This window comes from Clarias gariepinus, chromosome 12 (genome assembly GCF_024256425.1).
Source record: "Clarias gariepinus isolate MV-2021 ecotype Netherlands chromosome 12, CGAR_prim_01v2, whole genome shotgun sequence".
Classification (NCBI taxonomy): domain Eukaryota; kingdom Metazoa; phylum Chordata; class Actinopteri; order Siluriformes; family Clariidae; genus Clarias; species Clarias gariepinus.
The window spans coordinates 29,930,839-29,955,827 of NC_071111.1; the positions used below are offsets into that span (position 1 = coordinate 29,930,839).

The following is a 24,989-nucleotide window of genomic DNA, read 5'->3' on the forward strand; positions in this document are numbered from 1 at the left end:
CTGAGTGGCATGTGCGCTCCCCGAGTCCTCTACCGCAGAAATCCGCTGCTCAGCTCTACTAAGTCGGGTTTCAGCGTTGGTAACTTGTGCGGTGAGAGCAGCGAAAGAGTTCTCAAGAACTGTTACTGAGGCATCTATTTTTCCCAGCTGTCCCTCAATACAGTCTAAGCGAGCACCAACAGCCCTAATTTCGGGTAAAATTAACGAGGTGTCCGACTGAAGACCAGCGCTGGCCTCTTCCTCTTCAAGACGCGCGGTATGGTTTTTCCTTTTTGTCTTTACTTTTTTGTGATCTTTTCGCTGTAAAAATAGGAAAGTCTTTATCACCTCCACTTTCCATTTCTAAATATGTTATTAAATAATCACAAAGTGGGTAAAAAATAGGGCGTATTAAAAAAACTTCGGAGTTTCGATGCGGAGCAAAACTCCTAGGTTGTCATCCTGCTTCGGGTCACGTGACCTCCCCTGTACAGCCCTTTTAACAATTGTTATTGTCGCAAACCAGCTTTACACAATCAAAGGAATTATTTAAGTTTGTATGAGATGTGAATGTGTATGAATTAAAATGATAAGATAGTCACTGATGAACAAGCCGAGGACAACAGTGGCAAGGAAAAACTCCCTGAGATGGTAATAGGAAGAAACCTTGAGAGGAACCAGACTCAACAGGGAACCCATCCTCATCTGGATGAAAACAGATAGCAGAGATTGATCTGCATCATACTGCGTGAGACTGGAAGTTCAGTATAACAGGAGATGTGTTTAAGTTAAAAGGGAGTCCAGTCCTGAACTATCTAGCGACTAAAGTCAGGACCGTCTTCATGAAAACGCTTCTCTTCTTTAACCCTTCTCTTTCCTCGTTTTTTTCGAAATAAAATGACCCTTTTCTGTAAGACCTTGCCGTGTGTCTGTGCAGAAAGAGCGAACCTGTTACAACATCAAATGTAAAATTACAAAGCTCTCCGACGATTGACTAAAGCACATGCTCATTAACTGATGCTGTAATGCAAAATGTGATTTTTAAATGCATTTTGATTCATTTTTAAACACTACATTTGTAACACTAGTAACATAATGTTATTGACATTGATAACTTATATCAAATTACATGCATTTAAAATGTAACCTGTTACATTACTGCATTATGAGGAAAAGTAATTGGATTACAGTAACGCGTTACACAGTAACACATTATACCCAATTCTGTTAGTCACTCATATGATGTGTTCACCACTAGATCTGGACTGAGCTCACCTTCCTCAGGTCTGACCACCCCAGTGCAGTAGTCCCTGAGCTGTATGTAATCCTCTGATTAAGTATAGACCTCCACAACTGTATAGACTGTGTAACAACAAAAACTAATCTTACCCCTATCCCTGCTGCTACAGTATGTCCTCCAGGTGAAGAAATTAAAGTAAGTATAAAACACTCTACAAGTATAAATCCACTAACATGGCCTGTAGATCCGCTACTAGTTTAGGAAGTGGATTGATGCAGCCTAGTTTGTACCATAGCAATGATTTATAACCAAAGTTCTTCCTTTGTATGACTTTTTTGGAACAAGCCATTTCTATTTATTTATTCAACTTTCTTTAATTCTTTCAATTTGTCTTCCCAGTTCTTTTTCACATGGTTATGTCTCCTAGGTCCACTCACAGATATTTAAGACATCAAGTTCTTCATGCTAAGTTGTCTAGAAGCTTGGTATTGATAGACCAAAGATTTTACTTCTTGTCTTAAACAGCAAAGTTCCTACGACTAGTGAGTATAGCATGCTGGACCGACCGAATAGCCCTATAGACTTTAAAAGGTACACATAAACCACTGTTATCTTTCACTGCACTTTAATTGTCACTGTACAGAACTTTGAACACAGCTGTGAATTCCAGGTTGACCCAGGAGGTTCTTCTTCACCATGAACATGAATCATTTAATATTAGACACTCCAAAAGCTCTCTGTGACAGGTACATTGTTTTTTCAGCTTAATAATGACCTCATCACTTGTATAGGCATCTCATGTTGAGGACTTGAATGAACAGCTTCCAAATGCACATGTAACACTCAGAACCGCCTACGGGCCTTTGATCTGCTTAATCAATCATGGAGTAATGAGGGAACTGGCCGCACCTGTCCATGCAACTACTTGTCAGCCGTTTGTTCCATTATTTATGACCCCATATCGTGTGTGAGTGAGAGAGTGCGTGTGTGTGTGTGAAAATTTACTTTGTTCCAAAATCCTTAAACCTGATTATACACCAGTGTTATAAACCAAACATGTTTGACCAGTGCTGATTTACACTGAAGTTAAATTTTCTTAACTGCATAGACGAGTTTTTCATAAGAGAAAAAGAGCTACTTTGTACTTTCTTAGTTAAAGTACTGAGAGCATCAGTGTGAGTGAAAAAAAACCCTAACCTTAACCCTAATCCTAACCCTAGTGTCTTTAGGAAGATTACACTAGCACTGTTCATTCATGAAGCTGACATGATGTTACTGCACCCACTACATTCCCTCCTGCTGAGCAGCGTTCTTACACACTCATTGTACACACAACACTCGCACCTTGTCAGATTGTTATCCCATCATGAACACTGGTGTCTAAATTGCACACATTTCCAGCATGATTTGCAGACTCTACTCCTGTAGTAAAAAGTCTCAGTGCCACAGGTGAAGAATTCCAGCCCCTGACCCCGGCATTAGAGCTCTTACAGCGGGCCGAGTGGGTGACGACTTGACGACATACTCGCTCAGCCAAAGCTAACGCTAAGGCTAGCCCACCAGAGCACACCTCCTCCACACCTCACGTGTCCAACAGGTTTTTTCTCCTCAGTGATGCACCCACTGTGAAACCAGAAAGAGCTCTGGTTATAGGAGACTCTTACTGAGGCACATTAAATTAGCCAGGCCTTTAGGGGTTGAGCAGCAGTGGTTAGGTGTTAGGTAACTAAATTACTACATTAAATTACCCAACACCAGGAGCCAGAGCACCGGATAAAGCAGGTAATCTTAGGGCTCTAGGACAGCATAGGCTCTCTAAGATAGTGATACTTTCAGAAGCTACTGATATACACCTTCATCAATCAGGGGTTAGTAAGAGTAACTTTTCAGAGGTGTTTAAATTAGCGAAGGCGACGTCCGAGGTCTCTGGCCCCATCCCAATGTTATGTGGTGACGCAGGTTATGGTCACTAAACCGCTGGATGTCCAGGTGGTGCTCCGAAAATAATGTGGGCTTTATAGATAACTGGAAGACCTTTGAGGGCAAAGCTGGCCTGTTAGGGCGGGACGGTGTCCATCCCACTCGGAAGGTGCTGCTCTCATTTCCTGTAGTATAGCTCATAGTCTCAGAAGAGGCCCAGTTAAATTGGTGACATTCCAGAGCCCAGGCCAGGGAGCAGACAGACAGGCTAAACCAACCGTCTGCTAGCTGCATAGAGTCGTCACTCAGGGTTCATCATATTAAACATACTGTGTCTGTTCCCCGAGCTAAGCAAAACTTTAGAAAGACCCAGAAAGTCTGTTTTAGTAATTTAATTAACATAGATACCACAAATTCAGATCACAATGAATACACGGACAGCACCTCTGATCTGAAGCCAGGACTGTTTAATATTAGATCTCTCACATCTAAAGCAGTTATTGTTAATGAAACTATCACAGATCAGGAGTTTGATATACTCTGTTTAACAGAAACCTGGATTAATGAGAATAAGTATGTAGCTCTAAATGAAGCTAGTCCTCCTGGATACAGCTACATACACCAGCCTCGGCTAACTGGTAGAGGAGGAGGCGTCACAGTTATTCACAATGATAATCTGACTATCGTACAAAAGCTCGGACACAAATTTAAATCCCTTTTAGTTATGTCGTCATAGTTAGTCAGAGAGAGGCTCCTTTCACACTAGAGATTCAGGCATGAATGTGAGTATGATGATCTTACCACAGTATCTCCAGTTTACAGAGAGGATTCTCCAGTACAGTGGAAAGAGACTTCATTCCTGAGTCTCCTACATTATTCTTCGACAGATCCAGGTCTCTCAGGTGTGAGGGGTTTGATCTCAGAGATGAAATCAGAGCAGCACAGCCTTTAACTGAGACACCACAATCATGCAACCTGTAGAGACACAATGACACACTCTTCATCAACAGAAATTTATATTGGCTTAGGATTTACTTTAAAGAAGTGTTTTTAAAATTTGTTTTTTAGGTCCTTTTCGAAGCTAAAATGTCCAAAGCTATTTTTAAGGTTAATATGTGAAACTATCCTAAATAAAGTGAAAAGGCGAGCAAGAGGGTTGTTCTGAACATTTTCTCCAAAAAATCAAATAGTAAGCAGCGTCAACTGGCCCATGGGGGAAATCTGGGTGTGAGTGATGTTGAACCTAAAACCTCTGCTTCAGTCTCACTGTTAGAGAATGTGTGTTACTGAGGAGCAGGTCATGTGACTCTCAGAGAGATGATCTTACCTCAGATTCTCCACTTTAAAGTGAGGATTCGCCAGTACAACAGAGAGATCCTTCACTACTGAGTCTTCCACTTTATTCCTGGACAGATCGAGTGTTTCCAGGGTCAGATGCACTTCTCTCAGTCCTGAGGATTCTGAGCTGAACAGTGACACCAGAGCTGACACACCGTTCACTCCAACTGAACCACAACTGATTCTGGGAAAAAATAAAAGGGACTAACATTAGGGCCGACTAGTGAAAAAGGGGTTTATTATGATTTAGTAAAAGATTTCTGTTATCAGACAGCAGGGCTTCCACTTGCATTTCTTTCTGGTAACCATAAAAACAATCCATTATTTTTGATTGTATAAATAAGTTTAGTACATCATTTAAATCTGTAAAGGGTCGACTTTTATTGATGTCACTTACAATATCTTGTATATTATACAATAATATAGTATAGTATACAATAATTTTAAATTAAACTTAAGTCAGAAATAAATATTTTCAGTTTATTTAATCCGTATGAATCCAAGAAGGGGTACAATCTAATGACCACGCCCCTAACACACACACACACATTTACATTTAGGCATTTGGCAGACGCTCTTATCCAGAGCGACTTACATTTTTATCTCATTACACATCTGAGCAGTTGAGGGTTAAGGGCCTTGCTCAAGGGCCCAACAGTGGCAACTTGGTGGTTGTGGGGTTTAACCCATGGATCTTCCAAACCGTAGCCCAATGCCTTAACCACTGAGTTACCCCTGTCCACACACACACGCAGACACACACACAGACACACACTGAGTTTTCTGAGCGTTTGGAAGATGTTGCGCTCTACAGAATGTTCTGGAAAGTGGGAGGAGTTTAGCTTTTCCTCAGAACAACACTGACTCAGACAGAGAATGTGTGTGTTTTAAAGATTGTTTTTTGCTCCAGCTGATGTTTAAAGTGGATGGACACACGATAAGTCTCTGTCTGCACCTGTGACTGTGTACAAGCAGCACATGGACCTCAGGTGACAGGAGTGTTCCCATATGATATATATGATTTATTTATATATATATATATATATATATATATATATATATATATATATATATATATATAATATATATACTGTATATATATTTAAACCGGATTCCAAAAAAGTTGGGACACTATACAAATCGTGAATAAAAACTGAATGCAATGATGTGGAGGTGCCAACTTCTAATATTTTATTCAGAATAGAACATAAATCACGGAACAAAAGTTTAAACTGAGAAAATGTATCATTTTAAGGGAAAAATATGTTGATTCAAAATTTCATGGTGTCAATAAAACCCAAAAAAGTTGGGACAAGTAGCAATAAGAGGCTGGAAAAAGTAAATTTGAGCATAACGAGGAGCTGGAAGACCAATTAACACTAATTAGGTCAACTGTAGAGTTTACCCACAATTAAACAACTATGTTTTGCAAATTTTTGCCTTAAGAACTAAAATTTAGCAAGAAATTTGTTTCGGCATGTGAAGAACTTTCGGCACATGAGTGACCGAGCCGGTTGCACATACTTCTAGTAGCTGATCAAAACTTATCTGCGTCAGTGGAAATCCAAGCGAAGCGAGTTTATAATTTTTTTAATTTTTTTTTTGTAATTTTGAGCAAGATTTAGTGAAGACACACAGTAGCATCATGTGTCCCAAGAACGTTTGTGACGCTTGTATTAATTAATCCACAGACATTACAAAACCTGGGAGTTTTAGTGTATCTCGTCTGGTGATAACAAAACCCACACGAATGACTCACAAACACTCAATATACCAAACCAAAATGTGTTTTATACAACACAGACCCTGCAGTGCACAAAATATGATTATATACAAAAGATTTTGGTGTGTATGTGAATAGATATAGTCTAGAGTCCTGTATAGTGTGTGTGTGTGTGTGTGTGTGTGTATTGTATCGGCCCTTCCAGGAGCACAATGATGAAAAATCGCTGTCCTGTGACACGTGACACTGTCCCAAAGGTGAGAACCGTAAAGAGACAGAAGGATTCACATATTTTGCAGCGCTGGGGGAAAAAATGGTGACTAAAAAAATGTGTATAAGCAACAATGGTGCGTTGGCCTCTTGGCGTATTTGCGGCTTTTCTCTAAACATGGTCAGCTGACCTCTTTGTGTCACCAGGATTGCACTCGGGATTTGGACAGAAAGTTTTACAAGATTAAAAACTAAAACATAATCGATGGGAACAGATTATAAAGTAAACAACAGCATATAAAAAATTAACAGCTTAATAAAAGCCTATTATGTTGGGAGCAGGTGCCAGGTCTCCAGTTTTCAGAAGAATTTGAGCTACTTTTGACTCACCAGTGTGAACTGATTTCTTTAACTATGGATTGTTGGTTATCTTACCTCAGTGTCTCCAGTTTACAGAGAGGATTCTCCAGTAGATCAGAGAGACACTTCACTCCTGAGTCTCCTACATTATTACAGGACAGATCCAGTTCTCTCAGGTGTGAGGGGTTTGATCTCAGAGCTGAAGTCAGAGCAGCACAGCCTTCATCTGAGACACCACAATTATACAACCTGTAGAGACACAACGACACTCAAATTTTTATCTTGCTTACAAAATTACTTTGAAGATAATGTGAATGTAAAATGAGTTTATTTTTTAGATTGACAGTTTAATTAGTTTCTCTCATCTGTTGTGTGTGATATTAAACCATCAGCAGCTGAAGCTAAAACAGGGAACAGACTGACTATGACCTTTAATCAGAGCAAGACAAAGAGAGGTTTATTTTAGTCTCCAGTGTTGGGGAAGTTATTAAAAAAAGTAATCTACTACAAATTACTAATTACTACTTTAAAATTGTACTTTGATTATGTTACTGATTATTACATGTAAAAAGTAATCAGATTATTAATTCTGTTACTTTGAAAACATCTGCATGCGCCTATAATGGGCGTGTGCCTCAACATGTTGTCGCTCCTCGCTCACTCCGTAGGCTCCCTACGTACCTTCTGCAGGTGCCCGAGGCCGCCAGGTCGGGCCAGCTGACGATAATTAATGTTTACGGCTCTCGAGCTTTCTCCACGTTAAAAACCCTCAGCTTTTTCCCCTTCCTCCCTCCTTTATTTCAATTAAATTTTATTTGTATAGTGCTTTTAACAATTGCCATTGTCGCAAAGCAGCAATTCAAAGGAATTATTTAAGTTTGTAGGAAATGTGAATGTGTATGAATCAAAATTATAAGATTGTCCCTGGTGAGCAAGCCGAGGGCGACAGTGGCAAGGAAAAACTCCCTGAGATGGTAATAGAAAGAAACCTTGAGAGGAACCAGATTCAACAGGGAACCCTTCCTTATCTGGGAGAAGCAGAGATTGATCTGCATCATACTGTGTGAGACTGGAAGTTCAGTATAACAGGAGATGTGTTTAAGTTCAAAGGGAGTCCAGTCCTGAACTATCGAGCGACTAAAGTCACAAGTCCTCAGAGAACAGCCATCTGCATCAAATTAAAATTTTATTTGTCACATACACAGTCATACACAGTACGATATTTAGTGAAATGCTTATACGACCGGGAAACATAGGGAAACTGAATTTCCCAGAACACCGGGAAACGTAGAAAACGCACAATAACACTCCTCGGCGGTGCGCTCGGCATAGACTGGGATGGAAGCTGGGCCCTGTGCGGTCTCCCAATCTCAATAGCAGGAAAATCCGCGGGAAACTGTAACCACACTGGCAACATTTTCTGTAGAAATGCCATCAGAGGTTTTTCGCGCGCAAGTCGGCCATCTGAGTGCCACGTACGCTCCCCGAGTCCTCTACCGCAGAAATCCGCTGCTCAGCTGTACTAAGTCGGGTTTCAGCGTTGGTAACTCGTGCGGTGAGACCAGCAAAAGAGTTCTCAAGAACTGTTACTAAGCATCTATTTTTTTCCAGCTGTCCCTCAATACAGTCTAAACGAGCACCAACAGCCCTAATTTCGGGTAAAATTAACGAGGTGTCCGACTGAAGACCAGCGCTGGCCTCTTCCTCTTCAAGACGCGCGGTATGGTTTTTCCTTTTTGTCTTTACTTTTTTGTGATCTTTTCGCTGTAAAAATAGGAAAGTCTTTATCACCTCCACTTTCCATTTCTAAATAGTGTGGCGTGGGCGGGGCGGCGGCTGACGACCAGCATGTCTTGCGGGGATGTCGGTGTGCTCACCATGATGGGGAAGGGTGTTTGGGTGAGTGGCTTCGGCCCTGTTGTGTGTGTGGGGGAGTGACGTGTGAAATGTGCTCCAGTTCAGGCTGACGCTGAATTGGATGTAGGCTCCTGAGTGAAGGTGCTGCTCATGCCATACCTGCTGTGTGCCTAATAAAGTACTCCCAGCCATTGCAATGGGCAGCAAATAAGCTCACTCGTCTCTCCAGCATTCTTTCTGGCGTAAAAACGCTACATTGGTGTCAGAAGTGGGATGGAGATTAACGGGTTCGAGCGCACAACGGAGGACCTTCTAAAAATCCAAGCGGGCCGCCGAGTAGCGGAGCGACTACTCGCGCAGAAGAAGCGCTTTCTTGACGGAGCTAGCGCGAGCACACCACGTCAACCATCGCGGAGCGGCAAGAAGAAAATCCCGGCCCTGGATCTCGGGGCGGAGGCTGGCCCTGCGCAAGCGCCGGAGCAAGATACAGCTCCGTGTGCCGTTAGCCGGCAAAGGGACCTGCCGCTGCGCGAGGCCGAGCGCGCTGAGCCCATATCGGCGGTACATCACGGCGGAAGGGCTGAGCAACCGCCCGCAGCTCAGTGGCGCTCGGTTCGTGAACCTAGCCGGGGACAGGGCTACCCGTCGCGGCTAGGCAACGAGCAGCTCTCCGACGTTTCGCGGCGAGGCACGGGACAGCGTACACCAGCAGCTGCTAAACTAGCGCCGGGAGGACGCTTGGAAAGCCGCGCTGGGCTTTACGTCAGCTGTGTGCTGGACGGCGTCTTACTGCGGGCGCTCGTGGAGCGCCGTCGCGATGTTTGTTGGTTATCTTACCTCAGTTTCTCCAGTTTACAGAGAGGATTCTCCAGTAGAGCAGAGAGACACTTCACTCCTGAGTCTCCTACATTATTACAGGACAGATCCAGGTCTCTCAGGTGTGAGGGGTTTGATCTCAGAGTCAGAGCAGCACAGCCTTCATCTGAGACACCACACGACTCCAACCTGTAGACACAACAACACTCAAATTTTTATCTTGCTTACAAAATTACTTTGAAGATAGTGTGAATGTAAAATGAGTTTATTTTTTAGATTGACAGTTTAATTAGTTTCTCTCATCTGTTGTGTGTGATATTAAACCATCAGCAGCTGAAGCTAAAACAGGGAACAGACTGACTATGACCTTTAATCAGAGCAAGACAAAGAGAGTTTTATTTTAGTCTCCAGTGTTGGAGAAGTTATTAAAAAAAGTAATCTACTACAAATTACTAATTACTACTTTAAAATTGTACTTTGATTATGTTACTGATTATTACATGTAAAAAGTAATCAGATTATTAATTCTGTTACTTTGAAAACATCTGCATGCGCCTATAATGGTTGTGCGCCTCAACCTGTTGTCGCTCCTCGCTCACTCTGTAGGCTCCCTACGTACCTTCTGCAGGTGCCCGAGGCCGCCAGGTCGGGCCAGCTGACGATAATTAATGTTTACGGCTCTCGGGCTTTTTCCACGTTAAAAACCCTTCTGACCAGTAGGCCTCAGTCAGTACGGATCGGGAACTGCACCTCCAGCACCACCACACTGAGCACTGGGGCCCCACAAGGCTGTGTGCTCAGTCCCCTGCTGTTCACACTGCTGAACCACATCATTAAGTTCGCTGATGACACGACCGTGGTGGGTCTCATTAGCAAGAACGACGAGTCAGCATACAGAGAGGAAGTGCAGAGGCTAACGGACTGGTGTAAAGACAACAACCTGTCTCTAAATGTTGACAAGACAAAGGAGATGGTTTTTGACTTTAGGAGGACAGGAGGCGACCATTCTCCGCTGAGCATCAACGGCTCCTCGGTGGGAATTGTCTAAAGCACCAAATTTCTGGGTGTCCACTTAGAGAAGGACCTCAGCGGACCTCTTTCCCCTCTATTGAAGACAAAGACTATTGCATCCGCAAAGCCACCGGCATTGTGGCTGATCGGACACACCCCTCTCACACACACTTCACACTCCTGCCATTTGGAAAAAGGTACCAAAGCATTCAGGCACACACATCCAGACTGTGCAACAGCTTTTTTTCACAAGCCATCCGTCTCCTTAACAAAAAGGGACTAGACTGATAAACACACACACACACACACACACACACACACACACACGCACAAACACAAACATTATCACTCAGCTGAACTCAACTACCTCAAAATATTGGGACTGGACTGACTAATCAACACAAGTGCAGACACACTGACCTTCACCACCAAATTACACACCAACCTGTAAATGCGTCACTGTTTATCCCTTTTGCACAATGATCACTACTGGACTACTTTTTGCACTAATTCCTCAATTCTTGCTGCTGTGTTAAGGAATGTTTATGTTTACCCACTACATCAACACCATATTTTATGTTCTGTTATGTCGTGGTTGCGCACTGTCACTTTGTTTTTGCTCTAGTTTGCACATTTGCACGTGCACTTTATGTTGTCTATAAAACCGCTAGTTATACTTAGCTAGTTAGTCTTTGTTAACTTATGTTGTAATTTATGTTAGGTCTTTCTGTCCTGTCTCTGGTAGCCAGCTAACCAGCCCTCTTGGTTAGCTATTTAGTGTTTCTGTTAATTTATGTTGTAAATTTATGTTGCATGTAGTACCTTGGTCCTGGAGGAACGTTGTTTCGTTTCACTGTGTACTAACTGTATATAGTTGTAATGACAATAAAGCCTACTTGAACTTGCCACATGGATGAGCTGAGTCCCAGGTGCTCGAGCTAGGTGGTGAGTGTGGAGGGAATTATGGTATTAAATGCAGAGCTGGAGTCAATTAAGAGCATTTTAACATAATTCCCTTTCCTAGTGTCCAGGTGAGTGAGAGATGTGTGGAGGAGATGAGAGATTGCATCGTTTGTGGAACAGTTCGGGCGGTATGCAAACTGTAGTGGGTTGAGTGTGTCCGGTAGTGAAGAAATTATGAAGTCTCTGACCAGCCGCTCAAAGCACTTCATCACTACTGAGGTAAGGGCTACAGGGCGATAGTCATTAAGAGAAGCAGGATGGGGTTTCTTCGGAACAGGAACAATGATGGACTCTTAGAAGCAGGTGGGGATCACCGACTGAGATAAGATGCTAAATATCTCTGTAAACACAGGTGCTAGCTGGTCTGTGCAGGCTCTGAGAATACGACCTGAGATGGTCCTGCTGCTTTCCTGGTGTTCCCTCTCTTGAAGGCTCTCCTCACATCAAGCTCGGAGATGATAAACGCGTTTTCGGTGCCGGCAGGGTCTTTCTGTCTGCAGCCGTTAGCGCCGCTAGCTGAGGACAGGACCGTCTTCGTGGAAACGCTTCTCTTCTTTAGTCCTTCTCCTTCCTCGTGTTTTTTAAAATAAAATTACCCCTTTTCCTGTAAGACCTCGCCTCGTGTCTGTGTGTCTGTGCAAAATGAGTGAACCCGCTACAAAATCAAATGTAAAATTACAAAGCTCTCCGATGATTGATTTAAGCACATGATCATTAACTGATGCTGCCACGCAAAATGTGATTTTTAAATGCATTGTGATTCATTTTTAAACACCACATTTGTAACCCTAGTAACATAGTTTTATTGACATTGGTAACTGTAACCTAAGTAGTGATGGCGGCGCATGCTGATGCAGCGGCTTTTCGTGCTCCTGGAACAAAGACTCTAGATAGCACACCAGATACAACAGATATTGCTTGTTCAGCGCTGAGAATGCGAGTGAAATATAGTGTAACTTAATTGTTGCACATCAGAGACATCGATTATTTCTATTCCACCAAGACTGAAATCCGAAGAGCGCGGGGAACAGCGGGCAATAGGAATCGATGTGCTCACAGACAGAAGAGAGGAAAGCGGGTGAGAGCGTCTGCACAGTTAAAGGCTAGCCGACCTCTGATTCCAACTCTCTTCTTGGCTCTCCGAATAATAAAATGGACCTGCTACGTTTGAGGATTAATGCTCACTCTGAGATGAGAAATTGTGTTGTTCTTTGCCTAACAGAATCCTGGCTAAACCAAAACATCCCGGACTCGGTCTTTCAAATTGATGGCTTTCAGTTTTTCCGTGCGGACCGCGACCACCGGTCGGGAAGAAAAAGAGGAGCTTTTCTAATCAAAAGCCCTGGCAGAATGCTGAAGTAAAGGCTCTGCTGGAAGCCAGGGATGCTGCATTTAGGGCAGGTGATGCATCAGCGCTAAAGATGGCGAGGAAACAACTGACGGCAGGCGTTGTGAGGGCTAAAGCCACATACGCCCAGAAAATCCAGGGGCACCTTACTTCCAACGATCCGCGGAGTATGTGGAAAGGCATTAAGTGCATCACAGACTACAACACCAAAGATGCACAATGCCCTCGGGATCCCTCCCTGCCAGATACATCAAACTCATTCTATGCCGGCTTTAAGGAACACGACAACCCTCCTCCCTGTACTAAGCTACCGCCACTTTCTGATGACACGCCCCTCAGAGTAACAACAGCCGACGTGGAGAGGATTCTAAAAAGAATTAACCCCCATACTAAGAATTAATTACATACCAGGGAGGGTACTTAAGGACTGTGCTCACCAGCTGTCAGAAGTGTTAACTGACATATTTAACACCTCTCTGTCAACTGCGTCTGTTCCCACCTGCCTGAAGACTGCTACCATTGTTTCAGTTCCTAAGTGTTCAACAGTGACTTGTCTGAATGACTACCGACTCATAGCTTAAACCCCGGTAGTCATAAAGTGCTTTGAGAGGTTGGTCATGACCCACATTAAAGCCTCCATCGATGCCGCTGTGGACCCCCATTAGTACACGTATAAGACAAATCGCTCTGCAGATGACGTCATCTCATCAGTGATCCACACAGCCCTTACACACCTGGAGAATAAGAACTCCTATGTCTGCCTGCTTTTCCTGGATTTTTCCTCTGTCTTTAACACCATCTCTCCACAGATTTTAGTTCTAAAGCTTTCCTCTCTTGGCTTAAGCCCTACAGTGGGGAACTGGGTCCTAGACTTCCTGACCAACAAATATCAGGCCTGATTAAAAAGGCCCACCAGCGCCTCTACTTTCTCAGGAAGCTAAAATAAGCTGGGCTTGGGAGCCTGTTTCTGAAAAGTTTCTATTGAGGAGCGGTAGAAAGTATCATCAGCTGCTACCTCACTATGTGGCACGGGAATAGCACTGCAGCTGAGAGGAAAGCCCTGCAGAGGGTGGTTAAGGCTGCACAGAGGACAGTGCTGAGCAGGCTCCCCTCTATCACTGAACGGGTACATTAAGATGCAGAGGCAGAGCGCTCCGCATTATTAAGGACTCCACACACCCTGCACATGCTCTACGTCAACCTCTTCCCTCAAGCAGAAGGCTGAGGAGCCTTCAGTGCAAAACCACCAGGCTTAAAAACAGCTTCTATCCTGAGGCAATTAGACTGTTGAACTCTAGCCGTGCTCTGTAGGTCCTCTCCAATCAAACACAAACACAAGCTGCTAACAATAAATATTATTTAATTACAACATATCTCTATATTTAGTGTAAAATATAACCCTATGGTGCAATACATATATAACCCTGTAAGTCCAATGTACAAAATGTGCAATATAGTTTTTGAAAATGTGCAATACACTATGTAGTTTTTCGTCTTAATTCTTGCATAAAATATCTGACTACTCTTATTGATATTAATGTATATACATATAAACATATTCATATTTATATCAATCTGTTATCTATGTGGCTTAAACGGGACCTGGGTCCTAATTCCGTACCATAACATGGAAGTGTGCTGGAATGACAAAGAATCCTTGAATCCTTTTTAATCAAATTACATGGATTTAAAAGGTAACCTGTTACATTACTGCATTATGAGGAAAAATAATTGAATTACAGTAACGCGTTACACAGTAGCACATTATACCCAATTCACTCATATGATCTAGGTGCTTACCACTAGATCTGGACTGAGCTCACCTTCCTTAGGTCTGACCAAATCAAATTCAAATTCAAATTTTATTTGTCACATACACAATCATACAGAGTACAATATGCAGTGAAATGATTTTGTGCGACCACAGAGTCGCGACGGCAGCCACCTAACCGGCGCCATCATAGAAGATAAGAAATAGATACATTAGGATAACGAGGGTAAAAAATCCCCTCCCAGACTGTCCTTCGAAAAGGGCAGTGTGCGATCAGGGGTACAAAAATACCTCAGCAACAAGCACATAAAAACATGTAAACACAAGACATAAACATTGCAACGATTAGGGTACAGGGGATAGGAAATGTCCAATGTAGGCAAACAGCTCCAGTCCCTGCAGCTAGAGAGCGCTGGTCCCGATTCCGCCTGCCCACACTGAAGGGAATAAGCACACGAAGGCGTTGGATATGGGGAAGGTAGAGTGTCTATCTGTAGCTGTTATGTGTGTGCGTGAGTGCGTGCGTATCAGTTTGTAAGCCTGTAACATCCCGTAATAGTCTGCGCCAGGTGTCCTTGAAGGGGGGGGGGGGAGTAAGATTCCAGAGCTAAGATTCTCGTTATCTTGGTCTTCGGGGAGTTAGTTATGTCTCCAGCCACGGCCTTGAAATGCAGTAGCTGGAAAGAAAAGGGGCAGCCGAAAAGAAAATCATATTTTCCAGGTTTCGGTCAATATCTGCCAATTTCACAGATATTTAATGTCCATCACTGGTCTCCAGGTCTGTCCAAATCACGTTGCATAGCTGCTAGTCTCACCAAGATGTTATCCAATTTGCGGTCCAAAAACCACAGTCTGATTACTGACAGCTCTCGTCACCACTATTTCCCAGCCAGCCAGTCTCTTGGGGTTGAGACTGACTGCTTTTAAAATTTTTCGATATCCAAGTATCCCACCTAATCCAATCAGCAGAATCCCTGTTATCAAAGTTCTGAATAGGTAGATATCTTCAACGTCCTCCAGAGACAGTGCGGCCAGGCACACAATGCGCCACTTCTCCCAACCGTCCATCGTGTATCCAGCAGCAAACGTCCCAGCAGGACAAGTAGGTTCCCCAGAACCCACACTTCTCGTCGAGAAGATCGTGTCAATTGCATTCAGAGACCACTTGATCAAATCCATATTCCTTTTTATTTTCAAGAGCAAGGCGAGGAGAGTCTCTGAATAGTATTCACAAGAGAGACAAGAGAAGCAAGCGGGGAGAGATAAGGGAGGGAGAGCAGATGCGACCGCCTTCGTCAAGAGCCAAGAGGGGAAAAAGCCCAGTGCAGTAGTTCCTGAGCTGTATGTAATCCTCTGAGGCAAGTATTGACCTCCATCTCCATTGACCTTAATCTCACCCCATCCCTGCTGCCATGTCCTCCGGGTGAAGAAATTAAAGTAAGTGTAAAACACTCTACAAGTATAAATCCAATAACATGGTCTGTAGAGCCGCTACTAGTTTGGGAAGTGGATTGATGCAGCCTAGTTTGTACCATAGCGATGATTTATAACCAAAGTTCTTCCTTTGTATGACTTTTTTGGAACAAGCCATTTCTATTTATTTATTTTTTTATTCAACTTTCTTTAATTCTCTCAACTTGCCTTGAAAGGTCCCCTAGGTCCACTGCCAGATATTTAAGACCTCAAGTTCTTCATGCTAAGTTGTCTAGAAGCTTGGTATTGATGGACCAAAATTGATGGTATTGAAGTTTTTACTCCTTATCTTAAACAGCAAAGTTCCTATGGCTAGTGAGTATAGCATGCTGGACCGACCAGCTCTGACTAATACCCCTATAGACACATAAACCAGTGTTATCTTTCCCTGCACTCTCAATGTCACTGGACAGAACCTTGAACACAGCTGTGAAGCCTAGGTTAACCCAGGAGGTTCTTCTTCACCATGAACATGAATCATTTTATATTAGCCACTCCCAAAGCCGTTTGTTCCATTATTTATGACCCAATATCGTGTGTGAGTAAAAGAGAGAGAGAGAGTGCGTGTGTGTCTGTGAAAATTATCTTTGTTCCAAAATCCTTAAACCTGATTGTACACCAGTGTTCTAAACCAAACATGTTTGACCAGTGCACAAAATTCGCAAAAGAAAAAAAATTAATTCACCTTATCTAGTGTCTTTAGGAAGATTACACTAGCACTGTTCATTCATGAAGCTGACATGATGTCCCTGCACCCACTACATTCCCTCCTGCTGAGCAGCGTTCTTACACACTCATTGTACACACAACACACACCTTGTCAGATTGTTATCCCTTCATGAACACTGGTGTCTGAAATGCACACTTTTCCGGCACGATTTGCAGACTCTACTCCTGTAGCAGAAAGTCTGGGTGCCACAGGTGAAGAATGCCAGCCCCCGACTCCGACATTAGAGCTCTTACAGCGGGCCGAGTGGGTGACGACTCGGCGGCATACTCGCTCAGCCAAAGCTAACGCTAAGGCTAACCCACTGGAGCACACCTCCTCCACACTTCATGTGTCCAACAGGTTTTCTCTCCTCAGTGATGCATCCACTGTGAAACCTGAAAGAGCTCTGGTTATAGGAAACTCTTACTGAGGCACATAAAATTAGCCAGACCTTTAGGGGCTCCAGCAGCAGTGGTTAGGTGTTAGGTAATTAAATTACTAAATTTAAATACCCAACACCAGGAGCCAGAGCACCAGATAAAGCAGGTAATCTTAGGGCTCTAGGACAAATTAGGCTCTCTAAGATAGTGATACATTCAGGAGCTACTGATATACACCTTCGTCAATCAGAGGTTAGTAAGAGTAACTTTTCAGAGGTGTTTAAATTAGCGAAGGCGACGTCTGATGTCTCTGGCCCCATCCCAATGTTATGTGGTGACGCACCTTACAGCAGGTTATGGTCGCTGAACCGCTGGATGTCCAGGTGGTGCTCCGAAAATAATGTGGGCTTTATAGATAACTGGAAGACCTTTAAGGGCAAAGCTGGCCTGTTAGGGTGGGACGGTGTCCATCCCACTAGGAAGGTGCTGCTCTCATTTCCTGTAGTATAACTCATAGTCTCAGAAGAGGCCCAGTTAAATCGGTGACAATCCAGAGCCCAGGCCAGGAAGCAGACAGACAGGCTAAACCAGTGGTTCTCAAACATTTTCTGTCATTCCCCACTTAAGAGGGTGGGCAAATTTTTTAAGCCCCACTTGTCAACAAAATGATAACCAAAACGGCCAAGTTTACTATTTATTAAAATATCAATTTCTAAACCAATAAGATCAAATAACACTAAGTTTAAAACAGATAAAATACACGTGCAATTGTTATAACAGGCTTACTTCGTCACTTATCTAGAGCTTTCTTTCAAAGAAGTCGAGTGGCTTATTAACGTGACTGGGGTGTGTTGTCTCTAAGTGTCTGCCTACTTTGTCTCATGCTGTCTGCTGCCAGCGGTTTAAGACACAAAACACACACGGGTCTCTCCTCTGCCCCACCATCCCCACCATGAATCCAAGCGCAACATAGGCTTTATCATGTTTTCCTTTCGGCTGGCTTTTTGGTTGATTAGGCTGATGGTGCTGAATCACCTGCTTTTTTTGGTCAATGTAACAAATGTAACCATTGATGTTATTATGCTCACTACATACAGTACGCTACTGTGTTATGGTCTAAAATGCCACCCCCCCCCCCCCCCCCCCCCGCCACAGATTGTACCCCCACACACACATAATCTCTTTCAAATAATATATTAGAACATAATTTCATAGGCTTATGGTTTACAAATGACAAATTATAACAAATGAATTTAATTATAAAGTAAGCAATATAAAAAAAAATTGTATAGGAGAAAAAATATATAAATTATATCTTTTTTCATATACAACATGTACATTTTTATATTGCTTATTATATAATTAAAATCGTTTTCTGTAATGTTTCACCACAAACAATATTTATTTAGTGTAATTTGTGATAAATAATTTGTTATTTGTACATTGACAAACCCCTGCAAAATAAATGTGCCATAAAATAATCATTTTGGGGGATTTTTATTAATCGTCTCAACGAGTGTCACGTGCCTAGGGTTAATTATAATAGTAATAATATATTTAATAATAATAAACCTTTGAATGCATGTCCTAATATAATATTTGATAGAGATTATGTAGGGGGGCAATCCGTGGCATCCATTGCAAATAAGACCCACATACATATATTTCCTCTCTACAGTGTCTTTAAGCTACATCTGCCTTAAATTATACATGTTTAAAAGCATAAACACCATTATTCTCTACGGCGCAACGAATGATTTAGGGATCATCGCAAAATGCCGCACACCAACAAAAAACGTAGAACGATATTAATCTTCCCTTCTGTTCAGCGCCTGAAGGATCAAAAAGCAACTTTGTTGCCACACTGGAAACTAGAAATGCCAGACTAGTACTGCCTGATAAAATATAAATTTTTAACAAAAATACAGAAACATCAGCATACACATAGGAATAAATGAAATGACATATATAATACCGAATGTTTCCTTATATATTGTTCCTCTGCAATTAACATGCCGACGTTAAACAGTTATTGTTGCACTATGGTTCCATTTTTTCTCTGATGTTATTTTAATTTACTTGTATTAATGATCCATTTCTTTGTGTGTCATTATTTAGTTTCGAGTGTCCGATAAAGACTTAAAAACTTTCCTATTATTTTCCACCAATTCCCTCCTGTTCTTTGCGCCCCACCTCTCATATCTGTATTCCCCACTAGTGGGGCGCGCCCCACACTTTGAGAACCACTGGGCTAAACCAACCGTCTGCCAGCTGCATAGAGTCGTCACTCAGGGTTCATCATATTAAACATACTGTGTCTGTTCCCCGAGCTAAGCAAAACTTTAGAAAGACCCAGAAAGTCTGTTTTAGTAATTTAATTAACATAGATACCACAAATTCAGATCACAATGAATACACAGGCAGCACCTCTGATCTGAAGCCAGGACTGTTTAATATTAGATCTCTCACATCTAAAGCAGTTATTGTTAATGAAACTATCACAGATCAGGAGTTTGATTTACTCTGTTTAACAGAAACCTGGATTAAACAGGACAAGTATGTAGCTCTAAATGAAGCTAGTCCTCCTGGATACAGCTACATACACCAGCCTCGGCTAACTGGTAGAGGAGGAGGCGTCACAGTTATTCACAATGATAATCTGACTATCGTACAAAAGCTCGGATACAAATTTAAATTCCTTTAAGTTATGTCGTCATAGTTAGTCAGAGAGAGGCTCCTTTCACACTAGAGATTCAGGCATGAATGTGAGTATGATGATCTTACCACAGTATCTCCAGTTTACAAAGAGGATTCTCCAGTACAGTGGAAAGAGACTTCATTCCTGAGTCTCCTACATTATTCTTCGACAGATCCAGGTCTCTCAGGTGTGAGGGGTTTGATCTCAGAGATGAAATCAGAGCAGCACAGCCTTCATCTGAGACACCACAATCCTGCAACCTGTAGAGAAACACAATGACACACTCTTCATCAACAGATGTTTAAATTGGCTTAGGATTTACTTTAAAGAAGTGTTTTTAAAATTTGTTTTTTAGATCCTTTTCGAAGCTAAAATGTCCAAAGCTATTTTTAAGGTTAATATGTGAAACTGTCCTAAATAAAGTGGGAAGGCGAGCAAGAGGGTCGTTCTGAACATTTTCTCCAAATCAAATAGTAAGCAGCGTGAACTGGCCCATGGGGGAAATCTGGGTGTGAGTGATGTTGAACCTAAAACCTCTGCTTCAGTCTCACTGTTAGAGAATGTGTGTTACTGAGGAGCAGGTCATGTGACTCTCAGAGAGATGATCTTACCTCAGATTCTTCACTTTAAAGTGAGGATTCGCCAGTACAACAGAGAGATCCTTCACTACTGAGTCTTTCACTTTATTCCCGGACAGATCGAGTGTTTCCAGGGTCAGATGCACTTCTCTCAGTCCTGAGGATTCTGAGCTGAACAGTGACACCAGAGCTGACACACCGTTCACTCCAACTGAACCACAACTGATTCTGGAAAAAAATAAAAGGGACTAACATTAGGGCCGACTAGTGAAAAAGGGGTTTATTATGATTTAGTAAAAGATTTCTGTTATCAGACAGCAGGGCTTCCACTTGCATTTCTTTCTGGGAACCATAAAAACAATCCATTATTTTTGATTGTATAAATAAGTTTAGTACATCATTTAAATCTGTAAAGGGTCGACTTTTATTGATGTCAATTACAATATCCACTAAACCTTGTGCTTTTGTAAAAATAAAATAAACAGGGTTCGCTTTCAGTCGTCTCAGTCTCCAGCAATATCTTTCTGAAACACGTCGCTAAACTCAAACTCTACAAATACTGCACACACACACACACACACACACACACACACACACACACACACACACAAGAAATATATCTATAGAAAGATTCACTTAAAATTGTAGAATTTTAAATTAAACTTCAGTCAGAAATAAATATTCTCAGTTTATTTAATCCATATGAATCCAAGGAGAGGTACAATCTAATGACCACGCCCCTAACACACACACACACACACACACTCACACACACACACACACACACACACACAAAAGCGCTATACAAATAAAATTAAATTAAATTGAATAAATGATCAGTCTTACACATTTTCAACATTTATCTGAAGAGATAAGTGATGTGTTAATGACTTATTTGTTGTGGACTGAGGAACACACACCAAGTCATTAGAATGTCTTTCACTTACATTCTCAACAGAATCTATCAGAATTAACACAATGATTTATTCAGTATTGACCAGAACAAATGTGTCTGTGTTTAATTAATACACAATGTGTTTATTATTATGACCTGGTGGATCATTAGACAGTTCGATTATTAATATTTTAAAATGTGATCTTACTTTAGTGTCTCCAGTTTACAGAGAGGATTCTCCAGTAGAGCAGAGAGACACTTCACTCCTGAGTCTCCTACATCATTACAGGACAGATCCAGGTCTCTCAGGTGTGAGGGGTTTGATCTCAGAGCTGAAGTCAGAGCAGCACAGCCTTCATCTGAGACACCACAACCAATCATCCTGTAGAGACACAATGACACACACTTTATCAACAGATTCTTATCTTGGTTTAAGACTCACTTTAAAGATGATGTGGTTATAAAATGAGTTCATTATTCACATTGACGTGGAGATTTAATATTAAACATTCAAAGAACTTTATAAATCTCACAGGGAAATTTCTTAAATATCACCTGATTATTCTAATTAACAATGTAATTTAAATGATCAGACTGAGTGGTATATTTATTTTCTCTTATCCATCGTATACAGATTTATTTTAATGCAGAATCAAGGAAGTAAACGCCAGAAAACTGTGTGAATAACAAATACTAGCATGAATGAAAAGATATGATGTAAAAGGTATAAAACATTCATTAAAAATAAACATTTACATCTGTTTTAAATCAGATGACCTGGTAATAATTTATTGGTAAATAAAATGTTCCTGAATTATAAAACTCATGGAGTGTAAAAATGTCTACAAATTGAGTTCATTAGCTTCTGCAGGTTTAACTTCACAGAGAATAAAAGTTCTACAGGAGAATGAGATGAAAACAGAGGATCAGAGGTGCTGAGCTTTTAGTGCATTTTAAAAAGGATCTGACAAAAAGTGTGGAAAAATCAGAAGTGTGTCTGGTTACATATTCATATAATAAAGTGTGTGAGATTAACACTCATCGGTTTTACATGTTATTTTGTCCTCGTCTCTAAACCAGGTGTAAATGTTGGGAGCAGGTCCCAGGTCCCCAGTGTTCATGAGAACTTGAGCTACTTTTGACTCACCAGTGTGGACTGATTTCTCTCTGTGGGGACACAGTTTTTGTAAGAAAATCTAACAGCATTCACACACTTTCTTGAGAAGATCAGACTGTCAGTAATCAGACTTTGTGTGTATTTTATAGAAAAAGATCAGACTCTAATTATCTTTTGGAGAAGTTGTTATCTCACTGGTTCATGTACTTTTTAAAACCCAGACTGTGAATGTGTAAATGATTTATTCAGTTATGACCAAAATGCAAATTAGATCATAGCTTATTATTAATGTTTTAATAATTTTACCTCAGTGTCTCCAGTTTACAGTGAGGATTCTCCAGTACAGCAAAGAGACACTTCACTCCTGAGTCTCCTACATCATTATAGGACAGATCCAGGTCTCTCAGGTGTGAGGGGTTTGATCTCAGAGCTGAAGTTAGAGCAGCACAGCCTTTACCTGAGACACCACAATTATACAACCTGTAGAGACACAATTACACACACTTCATCAACAAATTTTCATCTTGGTTTAAGACTTACTTTAAAGATGATGTGTTTGTATAATGAGCTCATTATTCACATTGACATGGAGATTTAATTCTTAACTGGGGTTGGTTCGTTTGGGTTTTTTTCGATACCGGTGCCACATCGATACTTTTTAAACCATACCGGTGCCAAAACAGTGCCTGAACCAAGACTTTACAATAGCCACAAAATGATGGTGGATGACTCAAGAATACATTTTTATTAAACAAAAAATTTATTGCTTAAAATTGAACAATATATTAAAAGTTTAAAGTATATATAAATATATAAATACTGTTGTAGTACTACTAGTACTAGCTGGAAAGCTATAATTATAAACAGAATCCATGTTACATTAGTATTTTACAAATCGTTTAACCATTTGTTAGCATGCATGCAAGATTTGCATTTTGCAACCTAACATTTGTACTCAACCCCCCTAAAAATTCTGCATAAACTTCACACAAATGGGTGATCGTCCATCGTCCCCTTTAAATTTGATATGAAAGCGGTGGCGGCAGACTTCGGCTCCTCCCTGTCTTTCAGCGCGGTCTTTAATTTACCATCACAGAGGGAGGATTAAGGCAGGGTGTGTGGTTTTCGATAAATTGTTATATCTGCATCAGTGCAGTCCTTTCTCATAAATAAAGTTTATAAAACGTCATGAGGGATTAATCAGTTAAATCTTCGCTGTGTTCACCCTCATCACACCAGCTGTTTCCTCTAGTGAAAATGAAGCCCTTAATACACACTCTATAAACCTATAGTCTACTTTATACAACAATCATGCCGTTGCTGTTTTAATTGGAAAACCTAACTGTCTATATAAAACATTACACAGTGCATATGGCATTAACTACCATAGAGTTATACACATAAATGATTAAAAATAGTAACAGACAGCATTCAGTGCACTCGGTTTAACTGTATAGCAGTGTGATTTACAGAGATAGAAAAATCCTTCTTTTGTAATAAATGTTTGTATTGTATTAAATAATGTCCCAAATTGTAAAATACATTTATTAGCCTTAGAATAGGGTTTTTGTCACTTTGATTTAGAAAAAGTTACTTTTTTTAATTAATAGTAACAAAAAAAGAATGATATTAAAAAGATGCTTTGTGTAATTACATTAAAACAATGTTTGTCTATATTAATGAATTTGAATAAATAGCAGAGTAGCTATGAAATTTTAAGGGGTTGAATAGAGAACCTACTGTCTTATTTATGCTACTTTTATGTAGCTAAAACACTAAATTAAACTAAATAACATGATGATCAAAGTTTTAATATTTATATTTAACTGTAGATGGAGGGTTTTTCAAGTCACATGAAAAAAAATGATGTTCTATTCATACCTGCTGCTCATTTGGAGACCTACTCCCATGTGACTTAAAAAACCTTCAATTGTCAAAGAATTAACAGATAAATGTTCGACATTATTGGCCCCCACACAGTTTATTCCATTGTCCAGCCTCATACAGATGTGGCCATTAAGACTGCGCGTGTTTTCCCGCGGGATGCCTCAATTTAGTGCGCGGCGTGTCGCGACTTGCCGTAAGCAACATTCGGGAATTTAAATAAATGTGTTGTGCTTCACTGAATATCCGTCAGATGGCGCATGGAAGGACTTTATTTAAACGCCGGACCAAGTACTGTACAACGAAGAATTGTGTATAATTACTTAGTCTAAAACAATATTGTTCCCAATGCTGAAGCAAACATGAATTTTATTTTGCTTTACAACAGATCTTTCATGATAAATGTGTGTATATGTGCTTCATATTATTTTCATAATGATGAAATGAGATGCCCAAATTCGTGCTTTAAAATTCTTAATAAGTTTCTTATATAGTTTTTGTAATGTCTTAACAGGGACAAAACAGTGAAAGACATGGCAATGTCTCGGTTTACATGGTGTTGAAATTAATTTAATTTCCTGATAGTAGGCTATCTGATAGTCTTAACTATGCGAATGTCCTGATTCGTGAATATGCCAACATATCTTATTTAAAACATAAAAAATGTGTCGACATCATCAGAAGACATGAATGAACTATATATATTATATTATTAAGTA

At 41.0% G+C, this 24,989-nt stretch overlaps 1 protein-coding gene across 1 annotated transcript in view; it reads right to left on the reverse strand.

Annotated features, from left to right (window-relative positions):
• LOC128534133 (NACHT, LRR and PYD domains-containing protein 12-like) overlaps window positions 1–24,989 on the reverse strand; it is a 192,121-nt gene that overhangs the window by 91,034 nt on the left and 76,098 nt on the right. Inside the window, exons 3-5 of the mRNA XM_053508431.1 lie at window positions 22,693–22,866; window positions 9,465–9,632; window positions 6,846–7,019 (exon numbers count right to left, since the gene is read on the reverse strand). Of these exons, the coding sequence (XP_053364406.1) occupies window positions 6,846–7,019; window positions 9,465–9,632; window positions 22,693–22,866 (516 nt within the window). The remainder of the gene's footprint in view (window positions 1–6,845; window positions 7,020–9,464; window positions 9,633–22,692; window positions 22,867–24,989) is intronic.